At 46.2% G+C, this 22,814-nt stretch overlaps 1 protein-coding gene across 3 annotated transcripts in view; it reads right to left on the bottom strand.

Moving 5' to 3' along the window:
* LOC118591797 (kremen protein 1) overlaps positions 1 to 22,814 on the bottom strand; it is a 259,224-nt gene that overhangs the window by 28,625 nt on the left and 207,785 nt on the right. For all 3 annotated transcript variants that reach the window (XM_036200171.1, XM_036200172.1, XM_036200173.1), the window contains one exon: positions 19,739 to 19,830. In XM_036200171.1, the coding sequence (XP_036056064.1) occupies positions 19,739 to 19,830 (92 nt within the window). The remainder of the gene's footprint in view (positions 1 to 19,738; positions 19,831 to 22,814) is intronic.

Here is a 22,814-nt window from a genome sequence, read left to right as displayed (position 1 = left end):
CTTCAGTTATGGCCACACTGCTACCGGTTGCCTCACGTCTTCCCTCCCTGGCTTCCACTGTCCTGTTGGAGGCTGTCTGACTCATATCTTCCTGTAAATGCACTGGACCCACATGGATAATCCAGGATAATCTCTCCTTCCCAAGTCTTCAGCCACACTTGCAAAGTCTCATGCCATTTAAGGTCACATTCTCATAGTGGGATTATAAAGTCTATCTTTGGGGGTCATTATTCAGCCTACCACAGAGAGCATATTAATTTTTACAGCCACATGCTAGATTGTTTGGCATAGTGAGGCAAGAGGAACATAAATATGGGTACCAACCATGGTAGCTGGCTTTCACATAGCCTCAGGGATCTGCTATGGACTGAATACTTGTACCCCACTGTGATGTAATAAGAAACACTCTTGGTTTCTACCCACTTCCCGCCACTCCTCTAACCCTCAAGACTCTGGATGACTCCTTTCTAATGAGGCACCTCGTGGTAGGCTCCTGGTTAGCCTCATGGTGAAGGCTGAACACCAGGAAGAGAAGCCACAGTTAGTAACTTTCAGTCCCACTCACCATCTTCCAGGGAAGAGAGAAGGGTAAAGATGGAGTCAATACCTGACTGTGCCTACCTGATAAAGCCTGTGTTAAAAACCACTAGAGATGGAGTCCAGGGACTTTCTGGGATAATTAACATCTCCATGCTGCGAAATGGCACACTCCGCAGGGACACATGCTCTGGGGCTCAGAACCTTCTGGACCTTAAACCTACAAACATCTTCAACATCTTCAACCTATCACATCCTTTCTGACATACCAGAGAATATGTTCCTCAAGTTCTGAGAGCTTTTACGGTAGATTACCAAACCTGAGGAAGAAGTCTTAGAAAGCTTTGCTTTGTAGACAGGCCTAGAGACTCACAACTTGTGACTGGCATCTGAAGCAGGGTGTGGTCCTGCAGGGCCAAGCCTTAACCCTGGTATTCAGAGGCATGGCAGAATTGTAAGCCATCCTGTTGGTGTCTGGAGAGTTGCAGGATTGGCTGGGAAAAACTCACCCATCTGGTATCAGAGTAAAGTCTGTGGAAATACAGGAAAATGATTGGTATTCTGCCTTTTATCCCCAATTCATATGCTGAAGTCTGAATAAACAGTGTGAATGGACTTGGAGTGAGGCCTCCAGGAGGTAATTAGATGAAGTCAGGAAGAGTGAGCTCCCACAGCGGGATGAGAAGAGGAGACAAGAGCCCATTCTTTCTCTGCCATGTGAGTATGCATCAGAAACACAGCCATCGACAAGCCAGAAAGGGGCCACATGGCACACTGAAGACACCACGACGTTAACTGGATTTCCAGCCCACTATGTCTATGAAGCTGATTGGGTCTGAGCAATTTTGTTTAAAAAAATTATACTACTGCAGGGCATTTTAGCACTTTAATCCCAACATTCGGAAGGCAGAAGCAGGTGCATCTCTGTGAGTTCAAGGCCACCCTGGCCTACATAATGAATGAATTCCAGGCTAGCTAGGGCTACATAGTGAGACCCTGTCTCTCCCAACCTCCATGTGCACCTTTTTTTGAGACAAGGTCTCAATAACGCCATGGCAGACATTAGGCTTTTGAAGATTGTAAGTATGTAAATAGGCCGAGGCAAAGGCCTGTGGCAAAGCACTGAGGGTAGGCTGGGCTCCAGCCCATAGCACACAGAAAACTGCATCTTGTTCAGAGCCGTGTGAGCCGGACAGTGGCTCTTCCTGTCTTCACATGAGACACTCCAGCCCTGGCAACAGCTTAACTGCAGCTCTTTAAGAGACTAAGTCAGGCTAGATTTCTGACACACAGAGTGTGTGACAATGTGCCATGTTAAGCCACTAAATTTGGGGATATTCTTTTCCAAAGTAATAGATCATTAATATATGATACATACCAAGTAAGTTCCTTGCAATTAATTCATAATGAGCCAGAGACACATCAGACTCTTAGGAACTTAGTTCTCAATCTATGTTATTAACTCAGGATTATTAGTTGAAGTCCCTTTCCAAACATCCTAGTTTCTTCTAGATCCAATTCTAAAACTCCAACCCATAACACCAGTGAGTCTGGGATAGTATTTTCCTTTCTGTTTTAAGACTGGAAAACAGCATGGCCCAGTTTATTGAGCCATGTCTGCACAACAGTATTTTGAGCACATATAACACATGTGCATGTATGCGATGCACACACACACAGGACATTTCCCTCCTAAACCATCTGACCAGCTTGTTTCAAGTCTGCAGGAACTGCCTTGGCCACTCCAGTTCTCACACTTCCCCTTTAAGACATGCAGTCACCCCTCTGTTCCCTTGAGTCACACATGGCTCAGATGTAACCAATGTGGCTCTCCATCTAAACTTTAAAATGAATCTTTCAGAAACAAACCAAATCTCTACAGGAGCCGGGGCAGGAGCACTCCAATCTTCAGTGGAGGCCAGGCCTGAGAATGTCTGAGGTTTAGGGCTTCAACAACTGCAGGGCCAAGCAGCAGCAGCCGGGTGTTTGAGCCAAGCCGGGCTTGTTAAAGAGGACTTCCATATGAGCCCTGAGCATGCACTAAAGGATTCTTACTAAGAACTACTTGGTCACGGTCATCTTGAGCATTCACTCTGATTTTTGTCTTGTTTATTCCATTATGCTCACGCAAGCATGTTATTATGTGTATCTACATACAGCCCAGGCCCACAGTCCTAAGTGCAAAGCTCTAGGCTATCCTATAACCTTGTTCACGAGAGTCTGACGAGCAAATCCAGGCAGCTTGTGTTTCAGTGTGGCCATGAGGTCCTACCATGTACCACAACGGGATCTTCAGGAAGCAGGCTGCCCTTGGCTGCGGTTCTAATCCACCGGACCCTCCTTGGTGGTCCTTGCCCCACCCCCAAGCCCTACATCTGCCATGACACTCTGTGCTGCCACTCCCCAGTGCTGTCTCTCTTAGACCACAGCCTCTCAACTCTTTCTTCTCATAACCCTTTTCACCCCCCACAAAAAACTTTTATATGACCCAGGGTATAAAGGTTTATAAAATAGGGAACTGGGAGATGGCTCAGTCAATAAAGTGTTTGCCATGTAACTACAAGGACCTGAGTCCGATCCCCAGAATGCACATAAAATATCCATGCACACCCAAGGCTGGGGAGGTAGGGACAGGATCCCTGCGCTTCCCTGGATGGCCAGCTTAGCCTAATGGTCAAGCTGCAGGCCACTGAGGAGACCCTATCCTCAAGAAACACCTTGATGGTTCCCAAGAATGACACCTGAGGTTGTCCTCTGGCTTCAGATGCTTGCACACACACCTGCTGGGACCACAGGTGTACACACACAGGTGCACCTGCACACACACCTGCTGGGGACCACAGGTGTACAAACACAGGTGCACCTGCACACACACCTGCTGGGGACCACAGGTGTACAAACACAGGTGCACCTGCATACACACCTGCTGGGACCACAGGTGTACACACACAGGTGCACCTGCACACACATGCAAACTAGGTAAAGAGCAAAGGTTTGCTAGTAGTAAATTATTAAAAATTTACTTTAAAACTATCTTTGGTGTACATATACTTTAACCATCTATTAAAGAACAAAGAAAATTTGCATACACATGAAATGGATGTACTTATTTATTTTTCCCTAACTAATTACATCTTGACTGCATATTGATGCTGCAGGACATGAGCATTTTCAGTTTTTCAGAATTGATTACATTTGGTTTATAATCAATGTTTAGAACACTGCTTCACATAATAATACAAAATGGCAAAAGTATAGTGAAGGCTATTTAAAAAATTGCCGAAGCCAGGCAGTGGTAGCGCACGCCTTTAATCTCAGCACTTGGGAAGCAGACGCAGGCGGATCTCTATGAGTTTGAGGCCAGCTTGGTTTACAAAAAGAGTTCTAGGATAGCCAGGATTGTTACAAAGAATAATCCTGTCTTGAAAAACCAAAACCAAAACAATGAAAAAAAGAAAGGAAAAGAAAAAAGAAATTGCTGGAAATTCTGTTCTAATTCCAAACCAAAATTCATTTAAAGGAGTGTGTGTGTGTGTGTCCTTGTATGTGGAAGCCAGAGGCAATCTCTTTGACATTCCTCTTGAAGCACCAGTCACTGGCCTAGGGCTTGTCAATTGTCTGGCTGGCCAGTGAATCCCAGGGATCTGCCTTTGTTTCCCCAATGCTGGGGTCACAATGGCATGCCACCACACTTGTCATTTTACAGGAGTTCTGGGGATCAAACTCAAGTTCCCACATTTACATGACTGAGCTATCTCTCTAGCATCATAATGGATTTCTTTTTTAGAAAACAGAACTCACATCAACTTTTAAACTAAACATTCTAACAATATAATTCAAAGGTATATTATTTGATACACGCTGAGGAATGACAGTATGAAAATACTAAAAGTATTTATTTTCCATAATCAAACCATTATGTTTCCTTAACAGTGGTTTTCAACCCATGGGTCGGAATCCCTTTGGCAGTCAACTGACCCTTTCACAGGAGTTGCCTAAGACCATTGGAAAACACAGATATTTACATTATGATTCATAACAGTAGCAAAATTACAGTCACGAAGCAGCAATGAAATCCTTTTATGGTTGGGGTCACCACACATTAGGAACTGTATTAAAGGGCTGAAGTACCGGGAAGGTCGAGGACCAGGGCGCATGAACAGTAAAAGTAATGCAGTTTATAACACGCAATAGTCTCAGATCTCAGCTGAGTTGCTTCAGGCAGCATTAGTTGGAGTGCCATGAGGTGTGTGCAGAGTAAAGTACACATGGTATGTTCAGAAAGAGGCAGCAAGAGAAGCCACATGATGCCACACAGGCAGGAGCTGCCAGAGGCTCCACAGACTCATTACAGGTTTCATTCTGAGTTAGCTGTAGCCACTGCACATTCAGACACCTTCTACTGTGCCAAATCTTTCACAACCCTGACATTCAGTTATAGCATCCCATATGGAGCTGTGCCTTAGAGCTGGTGAGATGGTTAGTGGGTAAAGCTCTTGCTTCCATGCCTGACTACCTGAGTTCAATCTCTGAAACCCACGTAGCGGAAGGAGAGAACTGACTCTCACTGGCTGTCCTCTGAACACTACATGTGTGCCACAGGATGAATACATACACGCACAGGCATGCACTCATCCACCACACAAAAGTGTATAAATAAATAAACAAATGCAATTCTGTAGAGGACTGTGACTTAGACCACTGCATTGGGCTCCTGTTCCATCCTAGGCTTGCCCTACTTGAGGGCAGCATACTGCCAACACAATTATCTGTACTTGCCAGGCAGAAGAGCAGCAGGTGAGCAGCAGGTACAGAGGCCTGAGGCAGGGACGGTATTTGGTAAACCACCAGTGACGGGCTGGGGAGATGGCTCGGTGGTTAAGAGCACTGACTGCTCTTCCAGAGGACCCGGGTTCAGTTCCCAGCACCCACATGGCAGCTCACAACTGTCTGTAACTCCAGTTCCAGGGGATCTGGCACCCTCACACAGACACACATGTAGGTAAAACATCAACACACATAAAATACAAATCTGACAGGGGTGTGGAGGTGGGGGGAGCTGGGGAGTAGCACAAGAGCTGTGTGGGCCCTATATCCACCCTAAAAAGCTCCTGGCCACCCCAGGATAAGGCCTGGAGTTTCCTAGGTAGCCCAGCACCACCTGTATCTCCTTCCTCCCTTGTCCAACAGCACAACCTCACCTCTGCTCCTTAGCCAAACTGAACTGCTTGTAAGTATCCAACTTCACCTTGCTCTCTTTGGATTTTTACACTTATATTCCCTCTGCTTAGAAAACTCTACCACACTCAAGATTTCAGTCGAGTATCATTTTCCCGAGGGAATCACTGGATTTGCCTGTCCTCCCTACCTTTCCCCAGTGGAAAGGGAGCTGTATGGCCGAGCTGCAGAGTGCTCCAGCAGTGTGGTGAGTTAGATTACAAACACGGTTTCCTTATTTCTTTCCCCAAACAACCACAGACAACTTCAGGGCAAGACAAATCTTCCTTACCTCACTATGTTCCCTACAGATGCTCCGTGACTCTGAAGGATAAATAGTTGAACTGGAGTGAATACCCAAGGCTCCTTCTCAGGCAGTGAATGCACACACACGGCACCTGCTTACAGCTGGCCATGATGATCATGTTATCTAGAACAGCATACTAGTTCCATACAGGTTAACTCTACAACTTAAAAATACTAAACCACTGCATGAAATCTTTCCAAAATGTACTAAAAGGGATTAAGCAAATTTAAGATTTTTTTTTTAAACCTGCTTTAAATTTTCTTGGTGACTTCATCAACTGTACTTCAGAAAAACGGCCACACCAGGTGCCTTCTCCTGCTCGTATCTGACTTCCCTGTGAAAGCCTCCCTGGTTGCTGTCTTCGCCATGCTCCTGTGTGGCATGGAATGAGCCCTGGTCTTTCTCCTTTTCCTGAGGGCCCCACTCTCAAGACCTCTAACCTAATTACTACCTGAAAGCCTCATCTCCAAATATTACTTGGGGGATTAAGAGGCTGGGTGTGGTGGTGCACACCTTTAATGCCAGTCCTTGGGAGGCAGAGACAGGTGGATCTCTGTGAGTTCAAGGCTAGCCTGGTCTACAGAGTGAGTTCCAGGACAGCCGGGGCTACACACTGAGACCTTGTCTCAAAAAAAAAGTATGTATATATATATATATATATATATATATATATGTATACACACACACACACACACACACACACACACACACACATATATATAAAATTAAAATAAGACTCGACATAGGAAATGCCTATGGGAGGACATGTCTATTTCAAAACAGATGCTGGAACCTTGGAAATGATCCCTCACAGGGGTCTTAAGGGGGTTCTACTTACTGCTCTTGGTACCTGCGCTCTGGGCTTCACAGCTCAGAAGAAAACTAGACAGTTTGTTAGAGTTGTGGGACAAAACCAGAAGTACCGAGCATGGTGTTGCGCACCTGCTACAGCACCTGAGGGGAAGCAGGAGCATTCTCAAGGCCAGCTTGGGCTGCACAGTGGGCTCCTGCCTCACTCTTCATCCCTGCAGGAGCCCAGGGGTTGGCCCTGCTTGCTCACTCCCCATTCTTGGCAGAGTCTGCGGACTCTGCTCTGCTCACCCTGTGCCCAGCAGCAGCATTTGTACACTGAGGTCTCTCCATCCTCTCTGTTTCCCTTTTCAGTCCTGGGGATGGAACCCAGGGGCTTGTGCACCACAGGCAAGTGTGCTAGCACTGAGCCACAGTCCCGTCCACCAGCACTGAGCTACCTTCCCGCCCCACTGCAGCCTTCCCACGCTCAGACCTTCAGTAGCGGAATGAGGAATAATTTGGGCATCAAAGGGTTCCTGTGAGAAGAGGGTAAAGTAAATATATCCCGTAAGGCTGGACAGGATGGCATGTGCTGACTAATGACAGTTATTATCAGTATGTATAGTAAGGCTTTCACTGTTCACCACACAAGAATACAAAGTTACAATAGCATTGATTTAAAATACGGTGTCAAAAGCGGCCACCTCAGAAACATCTTTTCTGGATATTAAAATGCTCATCTTTTATATCTGTGTGACATAGTGTGCTTCACCAGGACATCTCACAGAAAGTGCCAGTCCTCTGGGGAAGGCAGGAAAGAGGACATTATTCCTTTTGGACAAAGCACCCTGCAAGTGAAAGGCCTTTCGTAGAGACACATAAGCAAGCCTTGGAGGCAGGATAAAGTAGGGTCAGAAGCCCGCTGACTGTACTATATCAACATGACTATTCCCATCATAGAAGAGGAACTGCCGTGGTCTCTTAGAAAACAGCTTGGCTTGCAGGCACTGTGAAGAAGGAGGCAAAGCAACATGCTTATACCAAGCTAAGGTACTCAGCTCCCCGCGTCCCCTCGTAGGAGGAAGTTCACCAGACTGTCTGTCTGTCACCCAAGACTACATCAGCACAGCCTCCCAGCTCCACAGGTCTTGGGAGGTGCTGGAGAGAAATGAGGAAGAGGGTTGACTTGGGGTGAGGGATCTCCAGTGTTGCGGCTGCTTTTGAGTAGCTCACGTTCCTGGAACTAACCCCAGTCCCCAAATGCACTCAAGGTTCTTCCACGGGGGAAGAGATGTCTGTTGACACTGCCTAGGCAAATACACCACCACCAGGAAGATTCAAGACAGCTCCTGCTCCCGCCTTAGTAAACCGACTCAGGCTCCCGTCAGAGGCGGCCAACAGCAGCTGACACTGACTACATACCCCAGCCAAGAAGGAAGTCGTTCTTCTGTGACAGGGCCTTGCTGTGTAGCCCAGGCTGGCCTCCAACTCTTGCTCCTCCTGCCTCAGTTTCCTCATGTACTGATTTCAGGCATGTTCCACCACCCCCTGCCAAGACGGACTAATTAAAGACACTGGTTCCTCAGGGTTCTGCACACCCGCAGGAAAGCCTCTGGACAGCGTCAGTCAGTGGGGGCCGTGGCTTTTCAACCCCAACTGGAAAGTGTGGCTCCAAGTCTCACCAGAGAAGACACGTCATGCAGGATTTCCAGACTGTGTTCCACCCTTAGGTCTTCCCAGAAGCAGGGAGAGAAAGCCCTTTGAAAAGGGATACTTGTTCTCAAGTTCTTTTACTTTCAGGGCCCCTTCCAAGTCCTGTGGCTCCATCATGCTTTATCACTTTCCAAAAATTGTAATATACAAATGGACCTCTTGTTTATCACAGTTAAGGCTTTGAACCCATGACAATTATTACAGTAGCGCCCTCCCACACCCCTCCCCTTATCTGCAAGGGATAGATTCCAAAGTCCTCCAGTGGATGCCAGAAACCACACAGAGTGCCCAACCACATGCAAGCTGATTTTCCTTCCTATAGGACAGTCCACAGACTCAGTGCCTTCTCCATCCAGACTGAGCCCTTGGCTCAAACTTGTGCAGTCCTAGACGTGACCACTGAACTAGCGTTGACTTCTTTCTCTTCTTCACAATCGTTCACAGATAGAAGATTCTTTCTTACCACAGATGTTAAAAAGCTCAGCATATGTTCCCCCCTTTCTTTATTAAGCTGAAGATTGTGAACTCAGGTTCCAAGAAAACAGCCACACCTGTGATTCTGCAAGGCTGATTGGTTGATTAGAACTTTGTGACTGTGGAGAGGTGGAATGTGGCAAATCAAGAACCAAGTTACCTTGAGCTCCCTTTTGCTCCTTCAATGCCCACCCCAATCTGACCTAACATTCTGTGACTATCATGTGAAAACACTGGGGTGTATGCACTTAACAGGTCCTCAGCTTCTACTAACCCAAAGGCTAAGAATGTTATCGGATGACATGTGAAACCTACAGTGCAGATTCCCTGCTTGGCTGCAACCCACCTACCTGACATTTCTACCAATATACTTAAAAGTTGCCCTTGTGACTTTCCTTGTTCCAGCACCATAAAAACTTCATGAAACTTAGCACATGGGAACTTGGTGTTTGGGGCAATCTGAGTCTGTGTTCCCAGACTATGAGCACTCATATTTGGGTAACTATCTCTTATTCCCTTTGCAGTAAGAGCTGTGTTTCATATACACAGAATGAGATAAGCACTCAGGAGCTACTGCTGCTGCTCCAAGGCAGCCAAGAGCATGACAGCACGAAGTCTCCTTTATTGTGCTGAAGGCACAGAGATAAGTCATTGCCCTAAATCTGCATGACTCCCCAGGAAGATGATTATCCACAGAGGAGTGGGTTGTGGGGGGCTGTATCTTGGAGCAGAAGTGATATATCAGTTTGAATCACTTTGTCCTCTCAAGAGACAAGGACTTCTTTGGACCACTTTGCAGAATGGAGGCTATTTAGGCCCAAAGCTCATGTCAGTATCTCAAAGAAGGATCTGGGCCACTTAACCCTTTCTTCTCTTCCCAATGAGGGAGGCCTCATCAAACAACCTTTCTCTGCTTTTCACTATTACCTGTCTCTTTAACTGGCTACTGAGGATGGGTGGCCAAGCCTTGGTGTACTGGGGATGGGTGGTCCAGGAGCTGGAGAGATTGTTGGCACAGTTGGAGTCCAGGTTTGCTCAAAGACTTTGATTATGGGAATTTCCTCTTATTTCATTAAAGGAAGCCCTTTAGGGCTTCTTCTTGGTATGAGTGAATGAATAAATAAATAGATAAATAAAAGTCATTTGAACACACAAGGTGCCACTTCTGTTGGGACTAATGGTGAGCAGTTCAGAGCATGGAGGGCTGGACAGGAAGTAGGGAGAACTAGAGTTCCTCATGCTCCCCAGGACTATGGATTGCCTACTTATTTACTTATTTTGTGTAAATGTGGAGGTACACACATGCCACAATGTGTGTGTAGCTCAGAGGATATGTGGTTTTCTCCTTCCATCCTGTGTGTTCCTGAAGAATGAACTCAGGTAGTCGAGTTGGAAGTAGTCCCTTTACCCACCAAGTCATCTTGCCCACCCCAATTTTCCCTTTGCACTAGCGCTCTTTACACAATCATGCTTAGAACACCATGTGTAGCTGGGCAGTGGTGGCTCACACCTTTAATCCCAGCAGAGCCAGGCGGATCTCTGTGAGTTCCAGGCCAGCCTAGCCTAGTCTACAGAGTGAGATCCAGGACAGGCACCAAAACTACACAGAGAAACCCTGTCTCAAAAAACAAAAACAAAAACATAAACAAACCAAAACAACAACAACAAAACACCATGTGTGTCACTGAAGAAAATGTCCACTTGGTTCACAAAGTCTCTAGTTTTTGTTGTTGTTTTCCTTCCTTCCTTCCTTCCTTCCTTCCTTCCTTCCTTCCTTCCTTCCTCCCTCCCTCCCTCCCTCCCTCCCTCCCTTCCTTCCTTTCTTTCTTTTGAAAGTACGAGGGATTGCAACTTGGCCTTAAGAACTGGGTTGGAGATTTAGCTCAGTGGTAAAGTGCTCGCCTAGCAAGCACGAGGCCCTGGGTTCGATCTTCAGCTCAAAAGAAATAATAATAATAATTCTCGGCAAATGCTGGAGTATGCCACTGAGCTAGAGCGACACAAATGCTGTGGCAGGCCACGGAGCTAGAGCGACAGTCCTTAAAGTTGACATTTTTTTCATGGGAAATTAAATAACATCAGCTATAAAAGCCAAAAATTGAATCCATATCAGACCTGAAGTCATAAAACTCCATTCTAAGAAAAAACATGATGGTGGCACACACCTTTAATCCCAGTACTTTGTAGGCAGAAGCAGGTGTGTCTCTATGAGTTCAAGGCCAGCCTGAGTTATTAGTTAGATCATCATGAGTTCTAGATAGATCAGCCAGGCTACAATGAGACCCTGTCCTAAAAAAAAACAAACCAAAACAAACCAAACCAAAATAAAGCCAACCCCATAAAATCCAACAATGGGATCCTTTTGCAACCCTTGGGTCCAGTGCCACAGCCACTGAATGGCTAGTGCAGCAGAGGTACCATGCCAATCCCCACAGTAAGCTGGATAAGGGTAGACAGAAACAAGAGCAGGTCCTAAATAAACATTTCAGAAATGGCAGGAGCATACCAGGGGTAGTCCATTCCCTGAGGATAACACACCAACGCAATAGCGGGTGACATTTTCATGCTTTCAATTAGCTAGATCCTAAACTTGAGGTTGGGTGCATTTTATTAATCAAATCTTCAAATAGCCTAGAAAGCACAGATGTGTAGAAAGGGCTCAGAGAAGAGGTTCTCTGCCTAAAGCTACTGAAGGAATGATGTGCACTTCAGCCAGGGATGCTAAGGCCCAGATGCTTTCCCTTTACTCACATTGTGACAACTGTCTGTAACTCCAGTTCCAGGGGACCCGACACCCTCACACAGACATACATGCAGGTAAAACACCAAAGCACATAAAATTAAAAAAAAAAAAAAAATTCCAAGAGGAGACAGCATGAATGTTGTTTATAGAGAGACATTTACCAAGCAAAACAAAACACAAGAAGAGGGATGAGTTCAGCACACAGCAGTGAACCTGAAGTGGGAACGACCCCAAGGCCTAGACAAGGCTGGCAGATAGTCCAAGCCTAAAGCCAGTTCCCAGATGACAACAGCTGGGCAGAGAACACCCACAGTGCCAGCCCAGCCAGTGTTCAGTGCAGCTGTGCTGTGCAGCAAAGCTTTCCTGGGTACTGTGGCAGCCTGCTCTGCTCCTGGGCCGTGGGATTGCCAGACCCAGGGAAGAAGAGAAAACAACACAGAGCTTGCAGCTTGAGTTGCTAACCTGCCACCTGTCACCACACTTCATTATCTGGATCTGAATTCCCGAAGAACACACACACACACACACACACACACACACACACACACACACACACCAGTTACCTCAACAGCCCAGACTGGGGTCCCAGTTTTCAAGGGAACAAGGCTGCTTACAAGGACCAGAAGGAAAAGGACTACTCTCGCCTTGGAGTCCTATATTCAAACCCAATTAGACACAGAAGGTGCCATAACCAACTAGCCTTGCTTTTCTACTGAAGAATAGGGGCGGGGCGGGGAGCAGACACCCCCTCTGCAGCTGCTACCAAAGTCAGCAAGAGAACGTGTGTGGTCCAAGTTGGGCATTCAGCTCTAGCTGAAGAACATGGAGGTCTCTGCTGACAGCAAAGACACACAAGTGCCAGCAGTAACCCACGTCTCACAGCGGAGACAGCCTTGACCACCGCTGCCCAAGTGCCCTCTGTGCAGCCTTCAAGACTCTCAGAAGAGATCTCAATGGAAAGCTTTCAAATTCCATTTTGGGGTAAAATGAACAACAGCTAAGGGAGACCAAGAGTGCCACTTAGTTAAAAGGAACTTGAGCTGGTGTGATGAGTAATCTGGGTTGTCAATGATGACATCTAGAACTAACTAAAACACAAGCAGCTGGGCACACCAGTGAAAGATTTTTCTTGATTGGACTTAAGATGGAAGACCCACCCTAAATCTGGGCCACACCTTCTGGTGGCAGCCCACATAAAAGGCCATGGAAGAAGGAAGCTTGTGCTGTTTGCCTACTTGCTCTCACTCTTGCTGGCAAGTTCACCCTGTGCCTAAGACACGCCTTGCAGCCTTCACTGGTGTTAGAGCCTACTTCTCTGGAATTCCAATGTAGACTGAAAACTGCCAGATGTTCAGGACTTCCCTAGGACCCCAGCACCAGACTTCAAATTCTGAAACATCCAATCTCAGACTGAACAACTCCCAGATTCTTGGCTGTTAGGAGACAGCCATTGTTGGACTACTTAGTCCATAGCCTGTAAGCCACACTAAAAAATCCCATGTATGTATATCCCAAATATATATGTATATTTCTGTCCATTCTGTTCCTCTAGAGACCCTCATACAGCTGGTGAGGTTACCGGCTGAGACAGACCTGGGATCCATGTGGCAGACATGCCCTTGCAGGTACTCTCTCAAGGCTGGTCTATGTGAGTGACACGTCAATAGAGAACTTCTTAAAGGTCACAGAGACTCACATTCCAAATCCCTTGGACGGGCTTAAGAAGTAATGGCAAGAGAGATGGTTCAGCAAGAAAGGGGGCTTGCTGCCAAGCCTGACCACCCAACTTAGATCCCCAAAATCCACATGGTGGGAGGAGAGAGCCAACTCCCACACATTATTCTCTGATCTCCACAAGCGTGAGCACACATGTACACAAATAATGTAATAAAAAAGGAGCTATGGAGAAACATTCCCCTGGAGACACTCATCCCCACCCTCCTAGCCCAGGTTCCTAGCAGACCACACAGTTTTCCACGTCAGGCTGCACCACTGTCTCAGATCTTACCTCTGCTCCTTCTTGTTTTAGAATACTGACCTGCTTAGGATTTATCAGTGAGACTAGACTGGGATGGTTGTCCCTTCCGCCTCCATTACCCTGCCCACCCCACTCTACTCTCTCTCTCTCTCTCTCTGTCTCTCCAGACAAGGTCTCTCTATGTAGCATGGTTGGCCTAGAACTGACTTGGTATGTGTGTGCCCAGGCTGGCTTTGAACTCACAGAGACACACCTGCCTCTGCCTCCCGAGAACTGGGATTAAGGATGGGTGCCTCCATCATGTTTGTTCTTACAGTTCCAGTTTACAGTTTCAGAGCAGTTTCTCACTCAGCTCAATTTTTCTTTACTTACTTAATGTCTATGGTATTTTGTCTGCATGATGTCTGTGCAGCATGTGCATGGCTGGTGTCTAGGGAGGCCAGAAGAGGATGTCACATCTCTTGGGATTAGGGTTACAGATGGTTGTGAACCACTATGTGAATGTTGGGGATCAAAGCTGGGTCCTCTGCAAGAGGAGCCAGTGCTCTTAACTGCAGGGCCATCTCTGCTCTCTAACATCTAGAGCACTGGTTCTCAACCTTCCTAATGCTGCGACCCTTCAGTACAGTTGCTCGTGTTGTGGTGACCCCAGACCATACAATTATTTTGTTGCTCCTTCATTTACTGTAATTCTGCTACTGTTGTGAATCATTATATAAATATCCATGCTTTCTGATGGCCTTAGGTGACTCCTATGAAAGGGTCTTTCTACCCCCAAAAGAGTCTTGACTCACAGGCTAAGAAACTGCTCATCTAGAGCATTACTACTTATAGTTCGGCTGACAACCAGTGACCCAACCTCCACCAACATCTGCACAATACCTCTTTCATGTTTGTGACTTTTGTCTACAGAGTATTGTGTATATGCTCATCTGTTCACATGCAGTCTTCTATCTTAAACTTTTGTCTACAGAGTATTGCGTATATGCTCATCTGTTCACATGCAGTCTTCTATCTTAAACTGCAGCTTCCATAGACCACAGACCACATCTTGACTCTACAAGATCTTGTGCAGAGTCAGAGCCTAAGAAATAGGGACTGGGAGTGTAACTCACTTGTAGACTGCTCTCCTAGCATGTGTCAAGGCCCTGGGCTCTACCTCAGGCACCATACACATAAAAAAGGAAGAAATCAATACCACTGGTCGCAGCTAACAATTATTAAAGTTCTTTTAATTGTATTATTTATCTGTGTATGCATGCGTGTGGGCCAGCATTCCACAGCAAGCATGAAGGCCAGAGGACAAGAGGCAGGAGTTGGTTTGTCCTGAACTGTGAATGCTAAGGAGCAAACTCAGGTCATCAGGCTTTGTTGCAAGCACTCTTATGCACTGAGCCATCTTGCTGGCTCCTAAAGTTCTTAAGATTTGAAACTTTAATAATTAATTTTAATAACTACTTCAATAATGAATAGTTTTCACAACTTTAAGTAATAATTAAGAGTTGTAATAAGCTTAATTAAAGCCTTAATAACAAACTTTAACAACAACATCAGGCACCGACAAGCTACTGTAAAGAGCTGCAGGAGTCAGGGACGCTGCTTGGTAGTAGGCTGCTGGCCAGCATGTGAGAGGGCCCTGTGCTGATCTCATGCTACACATTCCATCCAGATATTTGGAGTGGTAGACATGTATACGTTTAAATACTTAAGATCTTACAAGGTATGAAACTTTACTTAAAAAAAATAATATACAGGGCATGGTGGCACACACCACTAGCATTTAGGAGGCAGAGGCTGTGAGTTCAAGGCCAGCTTGTTCTATATAGGGAGCTCTAGGCCAGCAAGAGCTACAAGGTAAGAACTTATCTTTAAAAAAAAAAAAAAGTGCTTTCAGGAGCTGGTTCAGTGAGTGAAGGCAACTTAAAACTGAGCCTGAATTTGATCCCTAGAACCCATCACGTGGTATAAACAGGGAAATGACCATGGAAACTGTCCTCTGACCTACAGTCCCGTCTATGCAGGGGGCTGACATGGGTAACCCAATTCCAGGGATCAAGACCAGCCTAGGAGACATAAACCACCATCCCACTGTTTTAGTTATTAAAGTTAAATAGGAATTTATTAATATCATTGGATTCACCCTTTCAAATTTTCTAATTTAAAGATGAATTTTCATAGCTAGATTTATAGGTGAATGTTTTGAGTAGATTAAAAAAAATTAGCTCTCAGAAATGAGAAGGTAAATTTTTCATGCCTGGGACCTCAGACCCAAATCAGCTGGGTGCAGAAAACTCTATTTGACTTTTAATTTTTTAAAAAAGGGCTGGAGAGATGGTCTAGTGGTTAAGAGCACATACTGAGCTTCCAGAAGACCTGAATTCAGTTCCTAGCACATAAGGTGGCTCACACCACTTAAGGCTCAGAGAGGTGGGGTACTTGCACACATGTACACATATCCTCACCTAGATAATTAAAATAAAGTAACATCTGTAAAAGTCTGCTTTAGTAGCATTTCTTTCTGGAGGAGGGAGCACATGTAGGAAGCAGTTCTCTCCTCAGGGTCACTAGGGTCCTGAGGCTCAGACTCAGGTCACCAGTCCACAGGTGCTGTTACCTCTTGCACATCTCTTGAGCCCTGTATCTACCTTTAATCGGTGTTTTCAGACCATTTCTCCACTCAAAAATTACATTATTTACTTTTAAAATCCTAAATTTGGAGTGTGGCATATGCCTGTAATCCCAGAATTCAGAAGGCTGAGGCACAGGGTTGTGAGTTCTAGTCCAGCCTGGGCTATACAGTAAGACTCTATCTCAAAAGAAGAAAAAAATCTACTGGCAAAAAAGCGTGACTTAAAAGCCATATTGGAAACTACACAAGCTTGACCCTCAAAAGCGATGACACGAAAGGAGGATTAGTTACCCTAAGGGAAAGATGTAAAAGGGACACCAGGCCCAGAGTTCCCCTCACCGATCTGACAGCCTGGGAATCTTTGTAAGGTCTTATTTCTCTCGGAGGCTATAAGAGCATGGAGTTCTGAGAAACATAGCGGCAAAAGCAGTTGGTGGGAGTGGGGGGCAAATCTAATGACCTCTGAGTACTGTCCTTTAAAAGTAAGTTCTAATCCACGCTCTACAGAGTTGAGGGTAGTCTTGTTTCTCCTCTGAACCCCACCCCATCTCCACCTCCTGTCGCAGCAGCCCTGCTCATAGTGCACCAAGGGGCAAAGACTCGGGTCTTCACACAATGGCTCACCATTCAACTCTGCCCCCGGACTGTCACTCCCCTGCTCCTGTGGGATCTATTATGTTCAGAGATGAACTTTGCAGGAACCTGATCATGTTACAGGCCTTTTCCTGTATGACAAGTCCAGGGCTCATCATGAATAAGCAGGTTTTACAGAGGCTGGTATTATCTGTAAAAACAGTGACTCCACATCCAGAAAAATGACAAAGGTGGCCTAAAAGGGGTAAGCTGTATCTCTGTTAAATCCACAGGCCACTACCCATGTCTCCTGCTACAAACCGCACATGGCCTTTTCTTCAGCCATGTTAATAAGCACATTAGAGACTTGATTGAGGCCAGGGCTTTGGCTTGACAAGGAGGTTTGATACAACAGAGAGAACTGGAGGATTTTCCAAAGAGCCAAATCTAGGTTCCGCCCACCCTCCACCTCCTACCTCAGGACCACTGACTCTTCCTTTCTACCATTCGCAAGCCTCCATACCCTGACCATTTGAAAAGGCTATCAAAGGACCAGAAGGATGGAAATGGTATTTACTTTTTTGTTTTTAGAACTGTGGGGAAGTAGCTGGGAGGTAGTAGCATGCCTTTAATTCCAGCACTTGGGAGGCAGAGTCAGGTAGATCTCTGTGAGTTTGAGGCCAGCCTGGGCTACAGAGTGAGTTCCAGGTCAGCCAGGGATACACAGAGAAACTCTGTCTAAAAAACAAAACAAAACAAAAACAAAAACAAAACAAAACAATAAAAAACAAAACAAAACAAAACAAAACAAAACAAAACAAAACAAAACAAAACAGGGGTTGGGGATTTAGCTCAGTGGTAGAGCGTTTGCCTAGCAAGCGCAAGGCCCTGGGTTCGGTCCTCAGCTCTGAAACAAACAAACAAACAAACAAACAAACAAAAAACAAAAAGACCTCTGGGAAGGTCAGAGATATATTAGCTAGATTTTGCCACAGTCTTCTCTTCCCAAATCTAGCTTCAATGACTACATGAACCAGCTCCTACTGGACCAAATTATACTTTATAAATGTGGGCTGAACATGATCTTTGCAAACCCAGATTGAAATCCCCTGTGTCCTTCCTGAGAGAATGGCACAGCCCTTGAGGAAAAGGCCATCTTGGTGCAGAACAAATCAACCGAGGGAAATCTGCTTTCCTCTCCGCCCCTCTCTACAGCCGCCGCCAAATGACATGTTTCATCATTTTAAGAGTCTGGCTGTGCAGACTGAGCAAAGAGTCCATTCTTCTCTCTTTATTGTTCTCCAACTGGAGACCTGCAGTAAAGCGAACTCAGGCTGGGGACAGTGACAGTGGGAACAGTGAGCCCACAGGACTGTTCTAGGCCAGAGGGAAGGGGATCCCAGGTCCCTGAAAGTCCTCCACATCACAGTACAAACACAAGCTTCCTGACCCAAGGACAGGGAAGCAGGGCAAGGAGCGGGCTATAAGTGGCTAGGCAGAGCTAGAGGAAGGTGGATCTGTGAGTTCGAGGCCAGCCTGGTCTACAGCGTGAGTTCCAGGACAGCCAGAGCTACATAATGAGACCTGGTGACAAAACAAAACAAAACACACACACACACACACACACACACACACACACACACACACGCCCCGAGGTTTATTGTATTTTAAGTTATGTGTGTATGTGCCTGTGGGCACGTATACTTCTGAGTGCAGCTGCCGTGAAGTTCCAGCGTTGGACCCTCTGAAGCTGGAGGTGCCGGTAGTTGTGAGCCACTTGATGAGGTGCTGGGAATGGAACTCGGGTCCTCCTCAGGAGCCTGGAATTCAATCAATTCAATCTCTTCCTGTGTTCAGTGTTCAGAGTGCTAGGATTACAGGCCTGTGCTACCATGACAGTTTCACAGGAAACATGAGCAGGCAGAAGAACAGCAGCTCCAACCCCCCAGAACAGACTCAGTTAACACTGCAGTTCTCCTGAGGATCGGGTGTCCTCCTGCCCTTACATGGGAACATAAGCCCTGAGTAGAGAAGAGAAGGACTGTGAGGCAGGAAGCAGGTCTACTAAGCGGCTACAGAAGGCCTGGGGAGACAGCTTACTGGGTCAGGTGCTTGCCACACAGTCCTAGGGACCGGTTTGTCTCAGTGCCCATGTAAAAAGCCAGCCATGCGGCAAAGGCTTCTCAGCTCTGAGCTCAAAAAGGGGGACAAGAGGAGCTCTGGGGCTCTGCCCAGACAGCCTTGCCTAACCCATCAGCCCAGGTTCCAGTCAGAGGTCCAGGCTCAGCAAACAAGGTGGATGGCTCCTGAGGAACAACACCCAAGACTGACCTTCAGCCTCCACAGGTAAAGCATATATGTGCACATGCACATACACATACCTGCACACATATGAATACACACATATATAAACACAAAAGGTTGAAGAGACTGAGCCATGAATCATCATTAAAAACACAATAGACACCGTGAATTAAAGAGCTGTGGGTGCTATGTAACCAGTTTCTATCAGAAACTGAGGCCAAATAATACCAAATCTGGGACTTTTCATTGAGCTTACCTACCTGGGAAACCCCCAGGAAATGGTAGGCCATGGAACTGGGCGTTCCTGGTGCTTAAGAACTCAACAATTGAAGAAGAAGCCCATAGCCCATGATACCTCTAGCTGCACTCATACTGAAAGCCAGCAACAGGAGCTAACCCTGGGCAGTGAGTGCTTTCTGCTCTGAGCTTAGTACTCAAGCCCCAAGCCATCAGAGGGTGTGTCAGCCTTACTCTGGCAGGCAGGAATATCACAGTACTTCCAGTAGACACCGTCCTCATGCTCCGCCACGTAGCACCAGGGGCTCACATCTCCGTCTGGATTTCTGTTGGAAATAAGGACACACCGATGACACTGCTGTGTTTCAAGTCACCTGGTTCATTTAGTTTTACAATGTCGAGTTCCCTAACATTTCTAATAAATGCTGTGCATTTCAATGTCACCTCTCATCAACAAGAAAACATAAGCCGGCCACAGTGGCTCATGCCTGTAACCTCAACACCTAAGAAACTGAGGCAGGAGGATTACTACAAGTTTAGGTCAGCCTGGGCTACATAGCAGGACCCTGTCTCAAGCAAACAAACAAAATAATAAAACCACAGATAATACAATCCTCTGAGCTTGGAAAAGGTATATTTAAGGTAGTAGGGTTTAATCTCAGATCTTAAAACTGTTTATTCCTAGGCGTTAAGATTATTGGCAACTTTAGTTTGTTTTTTCTTTTCTGATTTTAGTTTCTACCTTCTTCAATAATGAATATTCCAAGTGTATAGTTTCTAAACAACTAAATAAATTCACATAACACAAACTTGGCTGGCAAGCCTACTCATTCAAGGCTGGCTAACTCACACATGCAAGACAGAAGGGGTACCAACTCTCTCTCACCACACAGACCCCACCCCACAGAGGCTTCTCAGTCAGGACACTGACTTCTAACATGACAATCATGTTTTTTAAAGATTTATTTCCATATTCCCAAGTGAGAGCAGCTTGGAGTAAATGACCTTCTGGTCATTTTGGTGCCCAGACTTCCTGACGGTAAATCGTGATGCCTATGAAGGGTCAACAACACGGGCAGCTAGGGGAGACAAGCCGCTTCTCCCCACCCCTTCCCAAGCCCCTTTACTTAGACTCAGAATACTAGAAACCTGACACTCCAGTTAGGCAGGAAATGGGCATGAGGACACCCCCCATGCCCCCACCCCAGTGGAGCTCTGCAGCAAGCTCTTGGGCCTGAGCAGACAAGCCCATTGTGTGTCCTAGAAGATAAGCATCCCAGGCACAAAGGGTTCTTTTCTTCTTGTGCCCAAAGGCAGGTGTGAGTGGTAACTCTGCTCTTCCCTGGCTCTGCCTCCCCTCTAATCCAGATACTTCAGGCCCAGCCAGGAGAAGCCTGCTCCCATCACCCGATAGCGGGAGGCATCTCAGATGAGATGGAGCTGAAAAGTTGTACAAGACAAACATGGTGTCGGATGTCAGCTGAGAAATCAAAGTAACAGGGCTTGTACAAAGCTCTTCTTTAGACAGTATTTCAGTCATCTTCCTCTCCCTGTTCCGAGTTCAGCTTTGATGTAGTATTGGATAAAACCCCTAGACAACAAGTGTTTATTATCAACGTCAAAGCCATTCTGAAAAGCATGGGGGAGCCTAACAAAGAGCAGGCAGGCCCATCCTTTCTTCTCTGCAGCACTGAAGCACAGAGCCTGGATCTGGTGTGATATCATCGACGTGAGAGGTTCAGCCTCTCTCCTTTTGAAGTAGAAACTGGTAATTCAGGTCTAGTACATTCCATCAAACCAGATGGCTGTAGCCCAGGGAGATAAGGGGGAAGGTACTGGGGGAAGGTGCTCACAGCCTCAGGTACAGCCCTTTGGTATGCTTATGGATGCACTTCTGCAAGTCTGGGAGTAGACATGTACACAAATCTAGAAATTTTTTTCCCTCTCTTTGGAAATTTAAAGTTTACCTTAAAGTCAAATTTAAAATAGCTCTTCTCGACTTGAGAATGTTTAGAGAGTAACAGGGTAAACTGAGCTACCAGGAGATACTTAGGGACAGCACAATGGCAGAGCATTTCCCAGCATTGCAAAGCAAAACAAAGCAAAGCAAAAACACCTCAGGAGACAAGCAGCCATAGAAGAAAACCAGGACAAACACGAGCAGACAACAACAAAACCCCTGCTCCCTGCTCCACCCGAGCACCTTCCCAGCCTGCCACCCGTGAACAGAAAATTAGAGGACAGGACATAAGAGAAACGGAGTGTCAGAGTGGGTGGGGATAAGTATGTGCATGCGTGTTCACCTGTCTGTGCACCTTCATGAATGTGTGTGCTCATGCATGTATGCATGTTAACATGTGTGTGCACACACACGTTTGAGTGAGTCCATGTTCATGAGTGTGTGTGAGTGCATGCTCATGTGTATGCTTGTGCAGGAGTGTACATTTGGAGACCAGAGGTCAACCTTGGGTGCCATTCTTTAGATGTAGTTAATCTTTTTTTTTTTTTTTTTAAATTTTGAGACAGGGTTTCTCACTGGCCTGAAACTTGCCTAGTGGCAAGTCAGAAGTCTCAGGGATCTGCCTGTCTCTGCCTCCCACTGTTGAGATTATAAGAACACAACCATGCAGAACTTTTTGTTTTGGGGTTGGTTGTTTGTTTTTCAAGACAGGGTTTCTCTGTGTAGCCCTGGTTGCCCTGGAAGTTACTCTGTAGCCCAGGCTGGCCTCGAACTCAGAGATCCACCTGCCTGCCTCCCAAGCGCTGGGATCAAAGCTGTGCACCACCACTCAGCACAGAGCTTTAATGTGGATTCTGGGGAGCCAAACCCAGGTCTTTGGGCAAGCACTTTACCAAGCTAGCTCCCCAGCATTTTTTTTAAATATTCACTTACTTATTCACATATAAGTGCATGCATACTTGTGTAGGGAGCATGTGCCATGACACACATACAGAGCTTGTGGGATTTAGTTCTCTCTCTGCCATTGGGTTCAGGATATTGAACTTAGGTCCTCAGGCATGACAGCAGCACCTTTCCTCACTAAACCACCTTAGCAGACTGCAATTTTTGATTTACACACAATATTAGTATGCACACCTTTGAAGATAAGCAAAGAAACTGGTTACTGAGCATGAGTAACCCCAACAACAAAATACAAAGGACAGTGACGAGAGAGTGGCTCAGTGGTGAAAGCACACCGCTCTTCTGGTGATCTGCAGTCCAGTCCCCAGAACCCATCTCAGGTAGATGCAGCCCTCGATAACTCCAGCTACAGACCCACACAAACACATATACACACAATTTAAAATA

The sequence above is a fragment of the Onychomys torridus genome, chromosome 10 (genome assembly GCF_903995425.1).
Source record: "Onychomys torridus chromosome 10, mOncTor1.1, whole genome shotgun sequence".
Classification (NCBI taxonomy): Eukaryota; Metazoa; Chordata; class Mammalia; order Rodentia; family Cricetidae; genus Onychomys; species Onychomys torridus.
This window is presented reverse-complemented; position numbering and strand designations above follow the sequence as displayed.